General features: G+C 42.0%; 1 protein-coding gene across 2 annotated transcripts; it reads left to right on the top strand.

Annotated features, from left to right (window-relative positions):
- The first annotated feature begins 120 nt into the window (after window positions 1-120).
- Window positions 121-21,305, top strand: MTF1 (metal regulatory transcription factor 1). 2 transcript variants are annotated; one of them, XM_055799351.1, is made up of 11 exons: window positions 121-205; window positions 581-1,045; window positions 7,758-7,996; window positions 8,425-8,556; window positions 9,074-9,147; window positions 9,667-9,800; window positions 10,622-10,699; window positions 11,745-11,847; window positions 12,434-12,990; window positions 13,880-13,946; window positions 14,986-21,305. In XM_055799351.1, the coding sequence occupies exons 2-11, from the start codon at window positions 632-634 to the stop codon at window positions 15,369-15,371; spliced, it is 2,184 nt and encodes a 727-aa protein (XP_055655326.1). In that variant the 5' UTR covers window positions 121-205; window positions 581-631; the 3' UTR covers window positions 15,372-21,305. The 2 variants fall into 2 exon arrangements, with proteins under 2 accessions (XP_055655326.1, XP_055655324.1); XM_055799349.1 differs by having other exon boundaries at window positions 14,953-21,305.
- Window positions 21,306-21,584: the final 279 nt, after the last annotated feature.

Here is a 21,584-nt window from a genome sequence, read left to right as displayed (position 1 = left end):
GTGTGTGTGTGTGCGCGTGCGTGTGTGCGCGCGCGCCACCAAGCGCGTAGGCGCAGCCCGCCGCGCCCCCGCCCCTTCCCGTGGGGCCCCGCGGTAGGCGTGGAGCTCCCGTCGGGCCGTGCGCGGCCGGAAGCGGAAGTGAGTGTGCTGGTAATCATGGTGCCGCTGGGGTGGGGAAGGAGGTGCCGCCGCTGCCGGGAGCCCGGTGAGCGCGGCGGGGCTGGCTGGAGGGCGGCGGGGCTGCGCCCGGGTGTCTGGGCTGTGGGGCGGCGCGGTCCCGTGCCGGCCCTGGCAGTGGCTCCCTGCGGGGCGGCGTGGCAGCGGGGGCCGGGCCGGGCGGGGTAGCGTCGCGCTCGGGGAGGGGACGCCTTCCCCGGCCCGCGGGGCGGGGGCCGCGGCGCACGGCTCGGTGCCTCCGCCGCCGTCTCCGCCCGCCCCGCGACCGGGTGCGTGGCCTGGGTCGTGGGGCGCCCGCGCGACGCTGTGCCGCGGAGCGGAGTGGGGGGCCGGGCTGGGGGGCAGATCCGCCTGACACCCCCCCCCCCCCCCCCCCCCCCCGCCGCCCGTCCTTCTGTTGCAGATGAGTCGTTACGGTCGAACTTCACGATATCGCACTGAGAGGCGGTGAGCCATGGGGGAGAACAGTCCTGAAGGCAACGTTATCTACTATGAAGTGGAGGAAGACGATTTAACCCAGGATGACAATATGATGAGGTTTGCTGACAAAAACGGGCTGGTTTCTTCATCGTCTGGGACAGTCTATGACAGGACAACTGTTCTCATAGAGCAGGACCACAATGTCTTGGAAGATGATGAGGATGAAGGACAGTGTGGTGATCACTTGCCTTTTTTACCAGAGGGTCATGAAGAAGGATTTCATTTAATAGCAGATCATGAAGGAATGTCCCAGGGTTATGTGCAACACATTATTTCTCCAGATCAGATTCATCTAACGATAAATCCTGGTTCAACTCCTATGCCAAGAAATATTGAAGGAGCAACGCTCACTTTGCAGTCTGAATGCCCAGAAACCAAGCTTAAAGAAGTAAGTAGCTAAATATCATTCTGAATTTTGTGCTTATTGTGAGTGCTTTTCACCTGGTGACCTTAAATGCCTTGAAAATGTGTTTTTCAGAGCTGTTTGCTGGGAGGTAGACAGAAGTTTCTCTTGTTCTTAAAGGTTACCACACAGCGAATTACACTCCGTTAAATCTGCTGTTACTTCTAGTGATAGTAATGCTTTGTGCTGGTAGGGTATGACTGTTTCTACAGCTGCTTAGTGGGTCAGTGGCAAAGCTGTGAGTGTCATCAGTTTTCACTCAAATATTTGGCTGCTTGCTTGTGAAGCAGCTAGGAAGCACTTTTTTTCAAGCAGTAGCACACTAGATAACAGGGGAGTGCACTACTGAAAGTGTGTTTATATTAGTAGTGTATGTAACTGTAGTAGTTTTTTATTTTTCTTCTGTTTGGGCAATTATTTCCTGAATTCAGAGATAACTAAGAAGAGCATGAGCTCTGTTACTTTGTGGTTAACCACACTGAGAAAAACACATCCAAGTTACAGGTTAAATTCCAGACTGTTTGCGCTAGTTTTAGGTACAGTAAAACTTAAGATGCCAGACTTAAAATTACTTGTAGTTTTATTGTGTCATTCACAGGGGAACTGTGAGAAGAAAATAAGGAAAGCTTTAAACCACCATCTGTTGTGTTTTGAAAGCTTGAGTCAGTTTACATATTCAAAATGGCAATCAGTTTTAATTCTGTTTCCTTCATGAATTCTGCCTGGGTGCAGAGTGGTGAGGGCTTGTCCAGACTGACTTGGGATTCTTGTTTTTTAGGTGCAAAAGCAATGTGAAGTTAACTGATACACCGACATGGTGACAACTTTGTGGTCCTTTTTGGCCCTTCTGAGTTAAACAAAGCAGGATATATACACGTGTCTGTGCTAGTATCAGTGGTAGTAGTATCAACTACTTGTGTAACTAATACTCAGTGTAAGAGAGAATTGCAGAAATGAGCCCTTGCTGGGAGAGGAAGCTGGGTCTGAGTGGTCTGAATAATTCAGATTAGCAGGGAACCTTCATTATTGTGTTCTCGGCAGCAAGGAAATGGGGCTGTAGGAGGTCAGCTCTGCAATTACGAAACTTCTGGACTCAGGTTTGTTCAATAAGCCCATTTATGTCTAAGGAACTCCTTTTGCTCAGTTATTACTCATTTTAGCTACTGCTCTACCCTACATTCTTAGCTGCTAAAACATCTGATTTTTGTATGTCAGTCATATCAGTAGTTTCTTTTTGTAGGGTAATAAGCTTGCAATCCGTGGTGTCTGCAAACAGGGTGTACAAGCTAAAACATGTGTTGATGACTGCACATACAATTAAACTGATTTTATTTAGTCACCTCTCCTTTTTAAAAAAGGCTTGTAAGACCTGGAATTTCCTGATGAAATCCTCTATCTGAATTTATTTTTCACCTCAAACTAATTTTCTGTGGTGGGGGGAGAGGAGTTACACTATAATTCATGTGCAGTGGAAACAAACCCTAAGCATATGTGATGCTTCCATCTTGTAAAAGCCCTTTTTGTCCTGCTGTTTCAAATGCTTGGTAAGTTGTCTGCAGATGGGGAGGGGAAAGCTCTAAAACCCCTGAACATTTGGCTCCTCTCTAAAAGGCAGCAGTCCAGTTCTTTGGTGCTTTCAAAGCATCTGCAGCAGTTCTAACAGTGAAGATAACTGTTATTAAGTCTTACGTTTTCAGGTCAGTCTTAGACATTTATGAAGCAAAATAGGGTTTTACACCTCATTGATTACCTTTAATTTCCTTTTGTTACATTATACTTCTCTCACTATACTTCTGTCTGTAAGAGTAAATGTGATTGTCTTGTATTTCATATTAATTAATTTTTGTCTTTATTGGTGATGTAGGAAAATTAGCAATTTAAGGGGAAATATCTTAAACACAAGATGAGTTAAAGGCAAACTGAGTGGTTTAAGCAGACTTTGGCAGTGTGTCAGGCTCCATTTTCACCAGTCTTGTTGATTATTGGTCGATTAGTTCCTGCTTCTAAGGTAAATGCTTAATTAAGGCTCTTCTAGCTTCCCTCTGGTGCATCTCCTTGGAGAGATAGCACACTGTCCTTTGCAAAAAGCGTATGTGATGCAGCTACAGCCTTTGTCTTCAAAGCAACTTGTTTGTGTATGCTTTGCATCCTCGCCATCTGTGTCTTTTCCTGTGCTGCCATGTTTCTTTTTTGTTGTTGCTTGCATATGGTGATAGTCTTGAGTACTTGCCGCTGTAACCGCAGGTCTTTCGCGGTCAGTGTCTACATAGTTTTATGTGTATGATCAGCGCTTATTTGATGGGCTAATGTGAGAAGATAATTACATGCTTGCTGCTTTACAGAAAGTTTTATTTTGCTTAGAATGTGGTGGTAGTATTGCTTCTGTCTGCAGTATGCTTAAAATAATTTGTGAAAGATTTGGCCTTTGATAGAAGGGGGAGCACTGCAAGGCCATTGTCATAGTGGAGGCCATTAAACTGGAAGTGTTTCCTGCTGTCTTCCTTTAAGTACATGCACTGGCAGCTAGGAACCAAATCCTTAATTTATAATTAATATTCTCCCTTTTTTTTCTTTTGGTTGTTTTGTTTCACTTTTCTAGAACTAAATGTGAACACATAGAAAGCTTAACAGACTTCTCACTTGATTTTAGGTAGTTTATGCTTGTGTCAAATCACTTGTGGATTATGGGAAGTACTGTGGAGAGTGTACTGCAGTGTATGTAAAATGTTAATTTCCAGCTGTCTTAAAACGCTTAATAGGGAACATTCAATTTGATAATCCTTGGTGAGGATAATGTACCCCTTCATCTAATAAAATGTACTTTCTGACCTTGTGTCTGTGCGTTATCAGTCTGTGCTCTTGTGTTTTGGCTGACTCAACGCAACCAAACTTCTTAATTATGTACAGTCTGTATCATAATGCTTGGATATTTGTTGATAACTTTTACTTGGTTTGAACTATAAATTTAAGCCAAGTTGCTTTACAGTGAAATTACTGTTTCCTTCTTTGTACAATGCTTCTAATAATGCCAGGTGACTAGATAAAAATGTGGAGACCTCCAGAATCTCTTCCAGTTACTGTTGGTCATACCATCTAGATCATTTGTTCAATTTAAACACTTGATGCTTTTCATCTTTCCTCTTTTTACTGTCTTGTAATAAATCAAGGGGGAATCAGATGCAAACATCGACAGCTGCTTTTGGTGTAGTGTACTGCTTCCATTGCTTTAGCACACATATATTTCTTGACTAGAAAATCTGTAGTAAGTTAAATGCTTCATAGTAAACCTTGGATCACAGGAGGAGAAAGATTCAGCAAGAATTTGCTCTGTATTGTGAATTTCACAGCAGACTGTCAGGTCACGAGTCCGAACATGGCATGTTCTTACATGTTATCACAGGAATTCATCATATTCCCTGTACTTAGGACAGCCTAGGTAACTAGTGGCTATCGAAATAGAGAAAACAGTGTATCTTAAATAGAATGTAGTATTAAAAGAAATTGAATTAATCTCCTAATTAGCTGCTTTTTTAAAAAAATAAAAAATTAAAGCTGCTACAGTGGATTGTAGAGTAGGTCCTCTTCCCTGTCCATTTTGTTAAAAGAAAACATAGAACCACAAACAAATTGCCAGTCTCCCTTGTTAGATGGGAATGTGGTGAGGACTGGAAGAAGTGGCCCTTCAACAGGGCAAGATATTTTGAGAGAGGAGGTTTTTTGTGTTTTGGCAGTAAGGCTCCTGAACTGTAGTTTTCAATAAGCCCCTTAGTATGGGTAATATCCTAGTAAGACTGACAGAAAAAAATACTTTTTTATACTTGTTTTTCCTCCATCCTCTTAATTTCTTTCTGCTATCCTTTCCTCCCCTTCTGTATTTTGCAATAGCTCAATATTTTTCCTGGTAGTTACAGTTCTGTGAGATAGTGTTGCTTCTCATCTGTTATGTGAAATAGGAGAAGCATGGAGAACTGGTTCCTGGATGTGTAATTCACTGTTCAATTCTCTATTTGAGGGTAAAGTTTCTCCCTGGATTGAGTGATAAGTGTTGATAATAAATAGCTTGAAATCTCATCTCCATTTAGCAATATGCTGTTAACATCAACTATTATGTAAGGGGCAGGAATTGAGTTCAGTACTAGCTAAAATGAAAACTACTGCTACTTACTTTATAGTTGTCTTATGGCTTTCTGGCTTTATAGTTACGATATTTCTATGCTCTGTGTAAAGATCTCTTTTATATCTAACCTGCTCTAATATTCTCCAAACACTAAGGTTTTATCAAAGGGAGGTGAAGGTAGATGCTCGCCTGTTGTGGTATCAACAAGAGACTGCAGATTGTGACTACACAAGAGATTGCTCGGCTCCTGAATACGCAGACTTTATAAAGTTTTCTTAAAGGGGTCCTACTGGCAACCCTGTCCCCCACAAAACAGGTTGGAAGAAACTGAGAGACTATTTTTTTTTTGTTTGTTTCTCCTTATGGAGAGCCATCTAGAACCCAAATTATACCTGGCATAAGTTTGTGCCAGGGCGCTGTGTGACTGCAGTGCTTCCTGGGCAGCTGTCAGGACAACGTGTTTAGTTAAGCGAAATCCCTGCTCTTGCTGAAGAGCTGCCCTTGTTCTAGAGGTGATCAGGACAGGTAGAGCCTGGGACTGAGTAACCTGGTGGTTACGCCCTGAGACGTGTGCTGTGGTGCTTAGACCCCGGTTCTGTAGTTACAGTTACGAAGGCCTTAAACATATATAGAGAGAGGAGTGAAAGCATGCAATGGATTATCCTTTGAGTGCTTCGGTTCTCAGGGACTTGGTGTAGGATCTAGGAGGCATGCTTTTAAGAGGAAATGCCAAGTGCACGTGGCTCAAATTGACAGCGTTAAGGGCTGTTACGCCGACTATTTGAGAAACAGAACCTGAAGGCATGTACCTTCCTTTGTACCTTAAAGCACTGGTATGGTCCAACAGTGCCAACAGCTGTTAGCGTGATAATACTAGTAATAACGTGCTCCCGATGCCCTCAGCCGTCCTTATTCTTGTGCCTTTGTAGTATGTGAATGGGAGATGTTTTTGGGCCAAACACAAATGCGTTTGAGATCCATTTACAGATCTCGTAGTGGTTTTACTGAGGGCCCATTGTCTCTTTCATAAATGAGATGTTACACAAAGCATTATTCAAATTTAGTTATTTTATGGAAGGATTAAAAAAATACTTGGTTCTTAATTAGCCACACCAAGAACAATGTGGTTTTGGTATTGCTCCTACTTAACATATCTATCTAAATTTCCATTATTCTGAGAGGAGCATGACTTCAGATAAAGTGATTTTATACTTACCCGATCAAGGCATTCCATGTTACTCTTTTCCCAGCTTCCAAGCCATGGTGGTAGAGAGCTGTGCTTATCAAATGCTCTTTTCTGATGGGTGTATATAAAGAAAAAACCTGTAAGTGTTGCACGTCCATTATGTATAGGTTCATCCAGTTCTGCTGGTACCAACCCCCAATTCAGTATTGGTTTTTTTTGAAGACAGGCTCCAGCCTTTTCTGAGCAGTAATGCTAGGTACTGTGACTGAGGTGCTTTGAGCCTTGGAAAAGAGGAAGATCGCTGCCTTATGTCCTGTTGTATAACCTTCCCGACCAGTTGTTAAAGAGTACTAAATCTGCAAGTTCCTGCTCCTTTGTTGTGAGTTTGCATTGCCTTTCTAAACTTTCCAAATCAACATATTTGGGAATCCTCTTCTGCATCTTGCCTGTCAACCCTCAAGTCCTCTCTTGGGCTCTGTGATCACTTTTAGATGTTAAGGTTTCTCAACTACAACAATCAAATGGAAGCTGTCAGTCTGATAATTAATGTTGAAGATAAATTTATTCAAGCATCTCTGATGACTTATTCCTTCTACTTCATGAGAGAGAATGAGATTTAATTAAGTGTTATGACTTGCACACTGGAAGCTTCTACATGGTCTCTTTCTGCCTGTTGCAGAAGCTGGGAAGGCTACCAAATCTAGTTCAATATGGAATTGCTTCCTGGTGATGTAGATAGTTGGCTGAGAAATCTGTAATACTTGCCTTTTGATGTAAAACACCTTGTTTCATTCGTTACAGCCAATGCCTGAAGTGTAAACACAGAAGAGAACAACAAAGTACAAGGAAGGGTGCTTTTGTGGTAAAATGAAGTAATAAATGGATCGATGGTTAGACCATAGGAGATGGTGAAAACTATAGTTCTCATTCAAGGTGTTAATGGGAATTCAGCACACAGGGCAGTGCTTTTGAGGGCCTGGTTGTGAAAGTATGTTTTCTCTTGTCTTCCTCTTCCACAAATAAGTAGCTCTGCTAGAAGTACCTGAGTGAAATACAGGTGCTACATGCATGAAAAGCAGGTAGGTTTGGTAGCCTCTTGGTGTCCTTCCCAGCTGTTTTATCATATTTTTAAAAATGTTTCAGACTGTTTTTCCTTTTTTCTCCTGTTAGATGATTATTCTATAAGGTCAGCCTGCTTTCCAGTGTGTGCCACTCCTTCCTCACATAGCACAGCAGAAATATTGTTACCTGATAATTAAATGCAATAATTTTTGTTTGTTTGCCTGTGGGGTCAAAATCTATTCCATTGTCTTTGATGTTTAACTGCAGTTCTACCCTGTTTGGATTTCAGAAATGCTTAAGAATTACTAAGTACGCAGCATTTTGTCTCTTAGGTTAAGAGGTACCAGTGCACCTTTGAGGGCTGTCCGCGCACCTATAGCACTGCAGGAAACCTGCGCACTCACCAAAAGACACATCGTGGGGAATACACTTTTGTCTGCAATCAAGAAGGCTGTGGCAAGGCCTTTCTCACCTCCTACAGCCTCAAAATCCACGTTCGAGTGCACACTAAGGAAAAGCCGTTTGAATGTGATGTGCAGGGCTGTGAAAAGGCATTCAATACACTGTACAGGTAGGAGGTCTCTGCCTGTTTCTCTTGTAGACATGGCTGTTGCAGTTTTGCTGGTTGCATCTACTTTTTGTTTGTGTCTGGATACAACTGTTACGCTTCTTCCAGGTACAGATGCGAAAATAACCCCCCTCCCCTGAAAATGTGGAAATGCTATACCAAGAGTAGTTTGAGAGAACCTGTGGTGACATACTTAGCTTATTTATATTGCAAGAGTGTTGAAGATGGTGCACAATCACAAGGAATTCTCAGATTTGCTTGGGGACTTCGGAAGTGATACCAGTTACTTTCATAAGCTGGTTACCTTCCATTCAGCATGTGTTAAGCCTTTGATCCTGTCCTGCACATTTGAATGAATGACTTGTTTGTCTCGGGTAGGGGCTCTCTCGCCCTACGAGTCATGAGAGGGATTTTTTTGGCATGCTTTTTAGGTTGAAAGCACATCAGAGGCTTCACACAGGGAAAACATTTAACTGTGAATCAGAAGGCTGCAGTAAATACTTTACAACGCACAGTGATCTGAGGAAGCACATTCGAACACACACAGGAGAAAAGCCATTTCGGTAAGTAGCTGGATGGCACTTTTTATTTCTGTGGGACTTATGTAATGGGCCACCTGTGCCAAAGGGCAGCTTTTACTGTTCTGAATGAAAAGCTGCTCTTGTGATGAAAAAAGTGAAGGTGGCCAGCATTTGAACATGTTTGTTCTAGAGCTCCCTCAGCTGCCTGTAAAAGTGGGTGAAATGGCTGTCTTCAAAGATAATAGTCAAGCTATGTTTTTTTTAACAAATGTGTGTGCCACGATGAGCATGTTTTTAAAACATATTGCTGCATCTCTGCTGTGCTGCAATGTTTATTCCATGAAGGAGCCCCCAATGCTTGAATTTTAAAGTCCCATTCAGAGCCCTGCTGTAGTCTCTGTAGAATGCAGAGCAGCTGTTGGGAGACAGCTGATTACTAGCACAGATTAGCATTAGGCCTGCTTTTCAGAGTCCTGGGACTGTTGCAAAGCATGATCTAAGGTTGTAATTAGTGCATCAAAGAAGCCTGATGCTAACTGTTCTGTGATGCCTTATTCAGGTGTGAGCATGACGGCTGTGGAAAGGCTTTTGCTGCAAGCCACCACCTTAAAACACATGTTAGGACACATACTGGTAAGTCCCAAGGGTTTTCTTTTTCTTAATTGAGCGTATTCAGTTTATACTAACTCTCTGAATCTTAATATGTATTTATACTTACGTATAATAAGTGGGTGACACCAAGCTGGGTGGTGCAGTTGATAGGCTTGAGGGAAGGAATGCGATCCAGAGGGGCTGGAGAAGCGTGCTGATGTCAACCTCAAGTTTAACAAGGCCAGTCACAAACTCTAGCACCTGGTGAGGGCAACCCCCAATATTCAATTTGTGCACTTCCATTTATGCTTGACAGGTCTTGAATTTCATGAATGTTTCACAAATCTATTGGTAATGACGCATAAAAATTAAATGTTGTGTTCTTGCATCGGTGCACGTGGTAAAATGGCAGTTTTTATCTGCAGGACTCCCAAGAATGCTGAATGTGTGAAGTAGCATTAAACAGTCTTGTTTGTATAAAATATTATTACTCTCCTAGGTGCTTTAGTATGTGTCTGATACAATGTTTGTAAGTTTATATGTGTTCTGTGCTGCCTATAGGGGAGAAACCCTTCTTCTGTCCCAGTAACGGCTGTGAGAAGACTTTTAGTACACAGTATAGTCTCAAGAGTCACATGAAAGGTCATGAGAAAGGACATTCCTATAATGCACTTCCCAATAACAATGTGTCTGAGGTTAGTGGCACTTCTTCCTAAGGCTGCCATGTTTGATGGTGATAAAACCGTATTTTTGGGAATAAGTTACTTGTCTGTGTCTTTAAAGATGTATCCTATAAGACTGGGATTTTCAAAGGGAATTTTAACTACTTGGTGCCTCGTCTCCCGAGAAGAAACCCATGGGTGCCTCTCTTTTGAACTGAGAATTCAGTTTAAATTCTGGAATTTCTGGCATTCAAGGTGGCGGTGTAGGGTTTGTTCTCATATGCTGTGTTTACAGTGTGCTGATAATAAACAGTGGGACCAGTATTTCTGAAACGTCTAGTGTGGTATTTGATTACCAAATGTTATTTAGAAAAGCTCATCTAAATTTGTCTATTCATTTTAATCACATTTAAAATTAACGTTTGGGCTACTGCTGTTTTGATGAGTATGCCATGTACCCAGGTTTATAGGCAATTATATCTATATGATCATGCTTTCCTTATAGATTCTTATGTTTTAATCAATACTGTGTAATAAGCGTGTGACGTAAAATAAATGCTGACTGTTAAGGTTTAATTTTATTTTCTATAGGCTAATTCATTCCTGTGCTAATTTAAAATTCTAGGTCATTTGATTTTTTTTGGAAGTAAGGTGAAAGAGATGTTAAGAATCCTTGATAGGTGCTAAGTATCTTTTGCTATAATAATGTTCCTTTTGATTTTAGAACTGAGACATGGCTCACATATAGGTAAAAAAGTTTCTGTGAAGGCAGAATTGTATGGACTCTTAAAAAGTAAAACATTTCTGATGCTATTTTTTTAATATGTAACATAATTTGTTTTTCTCCTTTACAGGATACAAGCCACTCACTTTGTCTGAGTGACTTAAGCCTCATATCAACAGATTCAGAATTGCGGGAGAACTCTAATGCGGTGAGTTACTGCCCTGGAATTCCCTCACCTGTAACTTGAGTTTTGCTTTTTTCTGGCAACGTGCTTGTCCTGTCAACGAGAACGTGGCAGATCAGATATGTATGACTGTGGGTTCTGCTTCGCTTGTTCAGGCCTCCAGCACGCTCTGCTTGAGGCTTTCATTTCACTAGTGGGAGAGATGTACTTCTTCACAGAAAGAGTGACTTTGGATAGAATTGTTTTAGATGTACTGAATACTGCTTTTTTTTTGTCTTGTGGCAGTTTGCAGGAGGCTCTTTCTTGACAAAAAAGATGCACGTTTCTTACATACCCTATTGAGCCTGTAAATCTGATGTATTATTGCTGTCCTTTTTGGAGTGTTGGAACAAAAAATAAATATTTCTGCCTAAAAGCAGAATAACTTGAGTGAAAGCGGGGCATTTTCCAAAATTTGCAGTGCTTAATTCAACCTGTTTTTAAAGGCTCTGCATGTGGTTTTACCATAATAATGTTCTTGCCTATTGATAACTGTTGACTGAGCTTAAATTTTACATAGATGAAAATTGTGTACTGATGAGGATGTCACTCTTTTGTGCTTCAATGTGGAAGCAGTATGCAGCTTTTTAATGCATTCAGTTCCTAGAGCAGTGTGGGTGACTAACAGTGCACAGTCCATGATACAATCTAAGTAGAACTATTTTGTTTCTGCTCCTGAAAAGGTTTCACAAACAGCCAAGGACAAATTAACGTCTGTTTCTGTTTCTAACAGAGTATTAAAAAGGGTTAAACAAAGTGTGGATGCAGAAGAATGTATTTTGCTTTTGAAGGACTTATTTCTGTAAGGTTTCGCTCATTATGTTAGCAAATTTGATTATGGGTAATAAAACCTAAGTGTCATTTTACACTAGGTAAGTGAAATATGTTGCCTTTCCCGAAGGTGGCTGGTTAATTGGAGAGGTATTTCTGACATTCATACGCTCCTTGACTGGGATTTGTGCAAAGTATAAAGGAGACCTGAGATAGAACATCATCTGATGTCTTTTCCTCTTTACTTTCTATTCACCAGACACATGGACAAGACCTTAGCACAATCTCACCAGCAAGCATCTTTGAGTCTATGTTTCAGAGCCCAGATCATACTGCAAATCAAGACGACTCTCAGCAGACAGGTACGGATTGTATCTGCATTATTTTGAGAGGGCGCTTTTTGACAGTTCTCCCCCTCTGTTGGCACGTACTTAAGTCAGCATTTCAGACTGAAGAATTACTGCCCCACATAACTCTTAAGCAGCGAACAGAACCTCAGTGCTGAAGTTCTTCTGTGTTGGAAATGCGCTGTGTTTGCCGATGGCATGACACTCGGACAGCAACAAGGGAACTGACCAAGTATTGTTGTACATGCTGACATTGATGCTCTCCGACTCTCCACACAAGGATTTTCAAGCTTCCTCTATTGATGTAGCTGCATGAACCAGCTAATAAAAAGGCTTCTTAGAGGGAGCTAACGAGGCTGATCAGCTTGTGTGTAGCATTCAGTGATACCAGCTTCTTGAACTTGGATGTACCTTTAGATTTCACTGTCTAGCGTTAAATAGATTTCACTATCTAGTGTTAAATGTTTTTGAGAACTAGGCTGAAGACGTAAAAGTGGTGGTGCTCAGCAAAAATCCATCAGCTAGCTAAGTTTGAAAAAGTTGTTTATTCAGATCTTATGAGATCTGAGGTATTTATATTTTTCTTTGTTTCTTTTGGCAGCTGCCTTGATTGAAGGTTTTAATGGCGATGCAGACTCGGTCGCTGCTGCTCCACCTTCTGCAGGAGACTCGGCATCGTTGTCTCTTCCACTTGTACTGCAGCTTGGCATCTCTGAGCCTTCGCATTCAGCGCTGCAAGCCTCAGCAGCACCTGCTGCTCCCTCCTCCATAGGAGCCAGCTCACAGCAAGCTGCATTTGGAAATCCTGCAACTGTTTTACAATCCCCAGAAGTGCCTGTTCCTCACAGCACACAGTTTGCAGCCAGTCACCAAGACTTCCTGCAGCACACTCAGACGCCACCGCAGCCCATTGTGCAGGGACTTCCAGTGGTTGCTGGGGCATCTGCCCCAACAGCATCAAGTGCCACTGAGCCCCTGCCAGCTGTAGTTCAGACTGTGCCTGTTGGTGCGAACTCTGTTCTGACCAGTAACCCAACTATAACAATTACTCCTTCTCAGAGCACTGCTATTCTGCAGTCCAGCATTGTCATGGGAGAGCAAAACTTACAATGGATCTTAAATGGTGCCACTGGTTCTCCACAAAGCCAAGAACAAATGGTTAGTGTATCCAGCGTGGCTTTGGCATGGCTTGGACCATCTTTCTTCCTCCAGGACTCCTTGTTTTTAAAAGGAAGGTGGTCAAACCTGTAATTGTTAGATACAAACCAGGATGCAGTATTGTATAATGCTTATCACATTGATATGTATAAATGTGTCACTGATGCAGTCTCTAAAATAGCTAGAGAGATAAACAGAAAACAGAGAAATGCAGGGTGCAGAGAGAACTTGCTTTCTTCTATTCCCCAGCGACAGGCTTCTCTCAGTAGGTGGTCTCAGCTTGGTTTATCCAGGACAGTGCACCACATGGCCTGAGAATAAATGTGGGTTTTAATCTATTATTTTGACAAGTAGAGGCACAAAAGACTGTGGAAAGTTTGTGTTTAGGCATTTTGTAATCTCTCTCTTTTTAATTTAGCCTGATAAAGATAATGAAAAGTTTTCTGGCAAAACAGTATTTCTGGTTCTCCAGTAAATCTGGATAGCTGAGACTTTGTGTTTTATCTTTAAGAATACTGCCACCTTTAGGCTTTCTCAGTTGGAAATGGTGAATGGCTGCAGGTACACACAGCGTGAGCAAGCAGAGCAGTTTTTTCAGAGTTCAGTCATTCAGTTGTCAAAACCCCACAAGCTGTGTTAATAAGCACATATATTAGTGCGGAGGGTGATTACTCCCCATCTTTACAAATATTGACATAGTACTGAGTTTTGGAATAGCCAGAACATAGCCCAGAACCAAACTTAAATGTCATAATCTAATTGTTTTCCTGTGTGGCCCCTTTGGAATATATGTACAATTGTGTCTTTTGCAGCTGTTTAGTATTTGAACAATAGAAATATGATTGTAATCAACTCACACTTTTTTCTTTGTTTTTTTTTTTCTTTAAAGCCACAAGTTCCAAAAGTAGTAGAAAAGGTTTTTTTTACCACTGCGTTACCAGTAGCTGGCAACACAGGTAAGCTTGACACTGAACTTGCTTTTCTCTCTTTCTCTGTTCGTAGTACTGTTCGCTTCACCAGCTTTTGTGGTGAATTCTTTTATTGCTTGCAGAAATGTTGAAGAAATTTCTTTTCTTTTTTTTTTTTTTAACCTTCCTGAGGTTTTAAGTGCAGTCTGCTGTAGACTCATAGGTGTTTGTGTTGAGGTCTGTCCTGTAGTAGTTTCTCTAACAACTTGTAAGGTAATCAGGTTGACAAATTAGGTCCAGTATTCATAATAATGGTATTTTAATGATGTAGAAAAATAAAAGACAGAAATGAAAGGATATTATTTGGTTTTTGTTCTTTTAAATGAAGACATGGAACAGGTAGTGAACTAGTAAACTTAATCAGTTCTTTAACAATTGATTTTGGTAAGCATTATTTGTGAGATTCATCAAAATGACACAGAACTGTAGAAGTTGTGTCCCATAACATGCTTCCTACAGTGCTGTTATATTGCAAAGATGAATTGGAGTCAAGAGAGATGAGGTGAGTTTAAAACTTAAATTTTAAAAAAGAAAAGAAGCCAGGCAAGTGGAGCAGCATGGGGAGAGTGAGGAGAAGTGTGAGAAGCAAGATGGGAGAGGGAAGTGGACTAGAGAAAATGAACAGGGAAAATACCTGTGTTGGTGCCGAGGGGTAGAATAGCTGGTGTAATGTTGTATCATTGTCTTCAAAAATTAGTGCGTAGGGACTGGGGCATTTGAATGCCCTTCTATTGGATTTTATGCTGTAAAAGTCACAGTGTTTGTTAGAGAAGGGGGAGGAGAGTGAAAATTTAGATCAGATTTCTAATGCCTGGGTTCAGCCTGAACAAGTTGCTCATCAGCAGAGAGTACCTGACACTTTTTTTCTTTATTGATCATCTGCTGCAGGGTATTCATTGTGCTTGAACAAAGACAGACATAATCTCTGCTGCAAGGTGCTTACAATCTAATTTAACAAAGATGATCTGTCTTTCCCTGCTGTGAAATTATGTAGTTCTGTTGTGTTTTGTCTTTGTTTCACCTTCAGGAAACCCTGTTCAGCAGATTGGTCTCAGTGTTCCTGTCATTATTATAAAGCAGGAGGAGGCCTGCCAGTGTCAGTGTGCCTGCCGAGACTCTGCCAAGGACAAAGCCACCATTAAGAAGGAATGTTCCTCACCTGATTCAAAAGCTTTGGAGCAGCCAGCTCCCCAGCTGCAGCCTCAGACCTTTCCTTCCTCTTCCTCTTCTTTATGCGGGCAGAGCAGTCAGATAGTTAACCCTTCAGACTCTCAGACTGAAACGTTAAGTGCCATGGATGTATCGGACTTCCTGTCCCTCCAGAGCCCTGAAAGCCCATCTAATATAATTCCAATCGAAGCACTACTGCAGGGGGAAGAAGAAATTGGTTTGAATAGCAGCTTCTCTAAGTGAAGATGTTCCAGATTTTCCTTTGCACCTGGAGGGTAAACCCCTTCTCCTTAGAAGCAGAAACTGAAGGATTGATTCTTTCTCCTTCCTCTTTGGAAGTTTTGTGGCTTATTTCTGCTTCACAGATGTCATCTTAGTCACGTCCCAGGTACATCCATCTTTGAGAATCTATCTAAAAAAAGAAAAGGTAAAAAAAAAAAGAAAAAAAGAGTAAGTTATATATGAACTGTTTTGGCTGCACTGTCTGTCACTTTTGCTTGTCATATGTGAACACAGAAGTTAAGGTTACTCGTTTGCAGAAAGATTTTAAAAAGAAAAAAGGGGGGGTAGTTTGTCTCCAATTGCACATCACTTATGTTTGGGATTAAGGTACTGGCAGCAAGTGGGTCTTTGTTACAACTCCTTGGGTCTATAATTTTCTTCCTGTCTCTTATGTCTGATGCTAACCATGCACTATAAGGGGAGCCCAGGAAAGGGCTTTGCTGTAGTAGAAAATGGCATTGTTGTAGAAGATGATTTATCTGCAATTTTATTGGAATGCAATTGTCACATCACTGAGTTGGGAGCTGATGCCTGGGTTTGCTTTGTACTAATGCTGTTACTAAAGCCTACAGAAACTTTTGGGGAGTTTATTTCAGTAGAGCACAAGTACCTTGTGCTCCCAATAGATCTGTTCATTTAATTTCATTAGGACTTAGAAGTGTGGTGGCAGACACTGTTTCACAACATGGAAACACAATCGGAGCCCCTGCTTACTCAGGCTCAAAGAGTCTTGTTTTCTTTGCCTCTCTTTGAAGGATGCAGTGAGTCCCAGATGTAGTCAGATTGGTGCCTGCTGCTCTTTTGATTTATTTGGCTCTGTTTGGAAACAAGTCATCCTCTTAACCCCCGCGACTGTTTAATCAGGAGCATGGTGCCTTTGCTGGTTACTCTCATCTTTTGTCAAGAGCAACTCTAGGAAAATTTTCGGAATGATTCAACATAAATTCAGTTTGGATTCAGCAAGTCTGTCCTTCAGCTGTCCATAAATGCTTATTTTTTTTTCTGTTAAGCTATATAATGTCTGCCTGAATCTGCCTCCAACCTACTGCAATGCCAGCTTTTTGTGCACGGGGCTATTTCTTGACTAAAAGATGTTACACAACATAGTAGTTTTTCATATCAAACTGAAAGTCTATATTCTAACCTACTCAGGGTAAATAAAACACAAACCCCCCTTCCACCAAAAAGCCTGTAATGTTGCAATAAATGCAGTCTCATTCTAAATGGTTTATTTATGCTGCATTATTTTAAGAGATGTAATTTTATAGTGTTTTATCCATCTTTCTGGCTTTGGCTGTTAGTCTTTTTGTGTTAAAGGAGAGAATATTAAATAGTCTTTATTCAGTTTACAGTGTTGTCATTAGTGAGATACAAAGATAATGACTATAAGCCAATTAATGTGGAGTGTGTCTGCGCACTAAATTTAGGAATGCAAACGTGTAGTGGATAGAGATTGTTCACGTTCTGTATTTGCTCAAAGCTGCTCTCTGTACCTGCTGGGGGGAGAATGATGAGTGCAGCCAGACCTTCCCAGGATGCTGGATGACTAGCAGGTTTTTTAACCCTCTTGTGACATGCTCTGTGTAGCCTTACCAACGCTGTGTCACAGTCTTAGCTGAGACAGTGGCTGAAGCCATCTCACGTGCTATTCTCTCGTGAACGCGCTGCCACGGCACAGATGGAAACGGGTTGCAGGGAGCTGGCTTTTCACCTCTCTGGTAACTTGCTTCCAGTTAAGCACAGAAGGGTAGAACTGGGTCCCGTTAGGGTGAACGAGAGGGAAGAGAGGCTGTGTGAAGAATGCTTTGTGCCTGGGGAGTGGCGTGTTGCTCTGCTAGGGCAGAATGCTCTTGTTTGGTAATTGCGGTGGTGAGCTTGGGGGCACCAGCTGAACTGGAAACATGCTAATTGTTTCCTCTGTGTGTGTGTTGGCGCATGTTGTGCTGTGCAGTGCTGTTGCAGTGGGGAATGTGGGTCCTGCAGCAATAAGGTTTGCATCCACAAAATGCCAATTAACAAAGCGTTTTGTGTTTTGTTCTTGTAGTGGTGATCTCCAGAGGGCCGTGAGATGGTGGCCCCCTTTGCTTTTCTCCTACAGCTTCATTTTGTGATGCAGTTTGGTTGCACAGCAGCAAGAACTGCTTTGAACACAAAACAAAGTCTCAGGCCTTCGTGGCCGAGATTGCGCTCACAGGGATGAGTCTCCTGCCAGCTCTTGCGTAGAGCTCCGCTTCGGAGGAGCGTGAGCAGAGGAGCTGCGCGGGGGTCCCGTGGGGGCACAGGCTACTGCAAGGGGCCTCGTGCCTTTCCTTTGGCGTGGTGCAACAGTGGTGTTTGAAGGCGAGTGGATGTATGTGTGTGTGCATGTGAGAGACTCTGCCAGTGCAGGAGCGTGTGTGTTCCCCTGGAACTGTGGGGTTTTCTCTGATGGGGAGAAGGGTACCAGACGTGGCCTGAAATGTGACAGCTGGGGGATTTTGCAACCTCTTCTGAGCCTTTCCGTTCTTTCAGGGAGGCGCTTTTCTATGCTACTTTTGCTACTCATGACTTAGTCCACCTAAACCACGCTTCTGTTTGGACCAGATAGCATCTTCAGAAACTCTGACAGAAATGAGTAAAGAATCTACCAAAGGCTTTGAAATCTGCAGCTAATTTGGAAATGTGGTGATTGGCAGCAGTGAGGTGCTGCACGCATCCTTTCTGAGTGGGTGTCAGAGGGTGACCTCTCCGTTTTCTCTTCACAGCTACTGTTCTCTGTTGATGTGTTCTAGGAAAAGCAATGCGTTTTGAGTTTATGCTGACTTCTAGGTACATTGGGTTTGCCATTACTCTCTTGTATGTACATCAGGGTGGCTGCAATTTAGGTGAAGCTAATAAGAGCTTGTAATGAGGCAAGAGCAGTGTGATTCTGTGAACGCACAGGCTGCTGCGCTATGGACTGTGCATCCCACCTGGTTGCATTGTACAGATGTGTGCTTTTGTTGTGTCATCGGTCTGCTTTCCAGAGTGTTCCATGTCGCATGTATCTGATACATTTCACAGCAGACATTTGTACCATCCCCAGTGCTGTGTGATCAAATGGGATGGTCATTAACACGCTTGGATGGGAGGAGATCCGCCAGCAGCTGGCAAGAGAGGGCAGCTGCAGCAAAGCCCTTGGATTCCATGATGCCAGAGAGTTTTCTGTCCTTCTCCTCTTGTTGCCCCAGCATTTAGCACATTCACAATAACATTTTTAATAAAGGGGAGCATTTTTACTGTTGTAGATCTGATAAGACATTGGATTCCCAGAAAGGGGCATGTTCTGTTAATATGTTGGAGCCTCTGAGAACAGTGTGCCCTCCCTCTGCAAAATCTGCGTCTCACAAGCCCCTTTAATTATCAGTCAGAGAGCAAAACTGCGCTGCTCCGGGTCATTCTGTGTTTAAGGTTTTGATGTTTGTGGCTTGTGGGGATTCGCTTGGTTACGTACAGTTTCTAGACAGGTGCAGAAGCTTAAATGTGTGGAGTGGGTCAAATTACCAACATTAGTAGCTCTAGTCGCCAGGCAGTGACCCAAGCAAGCAGATGCTTGGCATGCAGTTGAAGGCTGTGGAAGTTGCTTTTCATGCTTGTAGATGGTAGAGGGATGGAAAATCAGCACTGTTTAAATGCTGGTACTGAATTATATAGAACAAAGTACGAATTGGGCACTTCTGTAATGCTGACTGTGTCCAGAAAGACTAGTTCACAGAACCTCATACCGGTATCTAAAATGCACTTTAGGTTATTTTATCTTTAACCCAATTGCTGCAATTTCTTTTGTATATACTTTCACAAAGTTTATTTTTGCTCTGAGTAAAAGTTAACAGGGGTGTGCAAAGAAGAGCACTTAACTTGGTGCAATACTTGTAGCTAAAGATCATTGTCCCATGTGGTCGGTCTGTCTGTGTCTGTCTAACTGAATATATATAGTAACTAGCTCAGTGACATACTGCCCTTCCCTGTCTGTATCCAAGAGAAATTATGCATCATTAGCAAATGTCCAATCTATGCAAATATTCCACTGAGAGCACTGTGCTTTAGCAGGCCTTTTCTCTCATGCTTTCTGGTGGGCTGCTTGTCACTTCTGTTGGACACGGCTGTGTTCCTCGCTGTATGTTCTTTCTCCCTTGGCCTCCGCTCTGTTCTGCCACCCAAGTAGGAACAGAAGTGACAAGCTGTTCTGAAACAGGCATGTTGCACCTTTAAAATGTGTCTTCGAGATAGTTTTTGATGTCATGTTATCTGCCTTACTTTCATGGAGGATGGCGCTTCTGCAGTCATCCAAGATATTGTTTTTGCAACTGCAGCAACGTTGTTAAACTGTTTACACTATTCTTCCTGCACCAATTACAAACAAGGCTCGGAGATCGAATTAACAACTGGCCTGTCGGTTGTGGAACTGCTGGGGGAGATTAGTTAAGGTGTAATTGACCTTGGAGTTGATTGGAGGAAAAAAGCTGTTCCTGACTGGGGGGAGCACAGCTAGTGACCGAAGGGAGAGGCAGCCAGTTCTGCCATGCAGAGCAGAAGGGATCTTGGTGTTACCTTCTTTGTTCTGCTGCTGGCTGGCTGTGAGACCTTGGGCAAGTCACTTAACCTTTCCCTGCCTTGGTTTCCTCCCTGTGAAATGAGGACAATGGAACTTGTCTTTGTAAAATGCTTTGAGATCTGTGGGTGAAGAGTCCTTGGCATTAGTTGTCGGAGCTAGCTGGGCAGAACTATTAGAGTCAATTTGGACTGTAAGGCAAAAAAAAAAAAGGCATGTCTTTTAATATACCCTACAAATTTCTGATTGCATAGTTTTTAATTGTACACTATTTTTTCCGTAACATATTTTGGAAACAATGTCAAGTTTTTATAAATGTTACCGGTAGTCGATACTCATGGACAGGGCTGAACTTTTAACTTTTTTGCGTCTCGTCTTGATATATATCATATGTTCTAGAAGTTGGATTCTGTGTCTGCACTGAGAAATGCAAATTAAACTGGATATTTATGTAGTCGTGTACATAGTCTAAGTGTGTGTGTTCTTGGAACTAGTTTAAAAATCCCACACCATGCTTTTGGTGGTGTGCAAGCTGGCCAAAATTTGGTTCATTATGCAGTGTACACTTTCTCAAATAAATGCAGTTTCTACTTTTTCTTAAAAGAAATTTTTTTCATATGATCTTTTTCAGCAAAATCAAGGGTATGTTTTTGCAGTACCGTAGTTACAGTAGCTGGTATTTCTTGCTGTGTAGCTTTGTGTCCTTCCACTTGCTTATTGAACCAGAGCTATCTGTCTGACCCTTGTTTTGGAGAGAGAGTTGTAGTTGCAGTTCTATTTCACAGACCAGCATCAGCGTGGTGGGCAGGGATGCGCAAACCTCGAGCCTGGTTAGTTACCGAAGTAGTCTTCAGCATTGACGTCTGCAGAATTGTCAAACCGGGAAGTCCAGGAGAACCGCAGGTTGTCCGCTTACTGCTTGTGTTCCGTTTGATGCATATGGGGAGCTGGGCAGTGGTCTTGGAGATGACAAAATAAAAGAACCCCAGTTTTTTCAAGAATGTGTGTATGGTATTAAAGGAATTTATTTAACTATGAAACATGGGAACAAATGTGCTTACATTGAGCAATGTGAAGATGTTAGTTACAGGTACAGTACTTCCAAAGGAAGAGCATCTCCAAAACCCAAAAAAAAGAGTAAATATGAATTTGTATTTTTTGAAGAATGTAAAATGTGAAATAATGGTGTTTGCTTAATTGCTCATTTTGTATGAAGTTAATATTGTACTTTGAAATATCTGCAAAGAAGTGGAAATTAACTTTTTTGGAATTGAAAGCAATATTAATACTAATGAAATCCTAATTAAATGCTTATTTAAACGTTGTGTTAAAATAGTCTTTCCTAAGAGTATTTATAAATACATCCGAGAGATGAGTGTGAGCATCCTTCCCCTGATCTTAGGCGCATGAAGGTAACCCCATTCCCTGCCCTACCAGCAATGACCTTTGTAAACTTCCTATCCTCGAACTCTCTGCGGTGTGGCTAAGAGGTAGAGTGGAAATGATGAATTTACGAATTTTTCTTTGTATGTGAAATGCTCTGCAGTCCCTTTAATGCAAACACCAGCTGTGCTCGATGCAGCAGAGGTGAGAAAGACAAAATT

This window comes from Falco peregrinus, chromosome 3, assembly GCF_023634155.1.
Source record: "Falco peregrinus isolate bFalPer1 chromosome 3, bFalPer1.pri, whole genome shotgun sequence".
Classification (NCBI taxonomy): Eukaryota; Metazoa; Chordata; class Aves; order Falconiformes; family Falconidae; genus Falco; species Falco peregrinus.
The sequence above is the reverse complement of the archived record's forward strand: the minus strand, read 5'-3'. Positions and strand labels throughout refer to the sequence as shown.

Coding starts and splice junctions, on each gene's coding strand:
- MTF1 (XM_055799349.1), top strand. CDS start 632: ATGGGGGAGAACAGTCCTGAAGGCAACGTTATCTACTATGAAGTGGAG. Junction 7,997..8,424: donor GCATTCAATACACTGTACAG/GTAGGAGGTCTC, acceptor CATGCTTTTTAG/GTTGAAAGCACATCAGAGGC. Junction 11,848..12,433: donor AGACGACTCTCAGCAGACAG/GTACGGATTGTA, acceptor TTCTTTTGGCAG/CTGCCTTGATTGAAGGTTTT.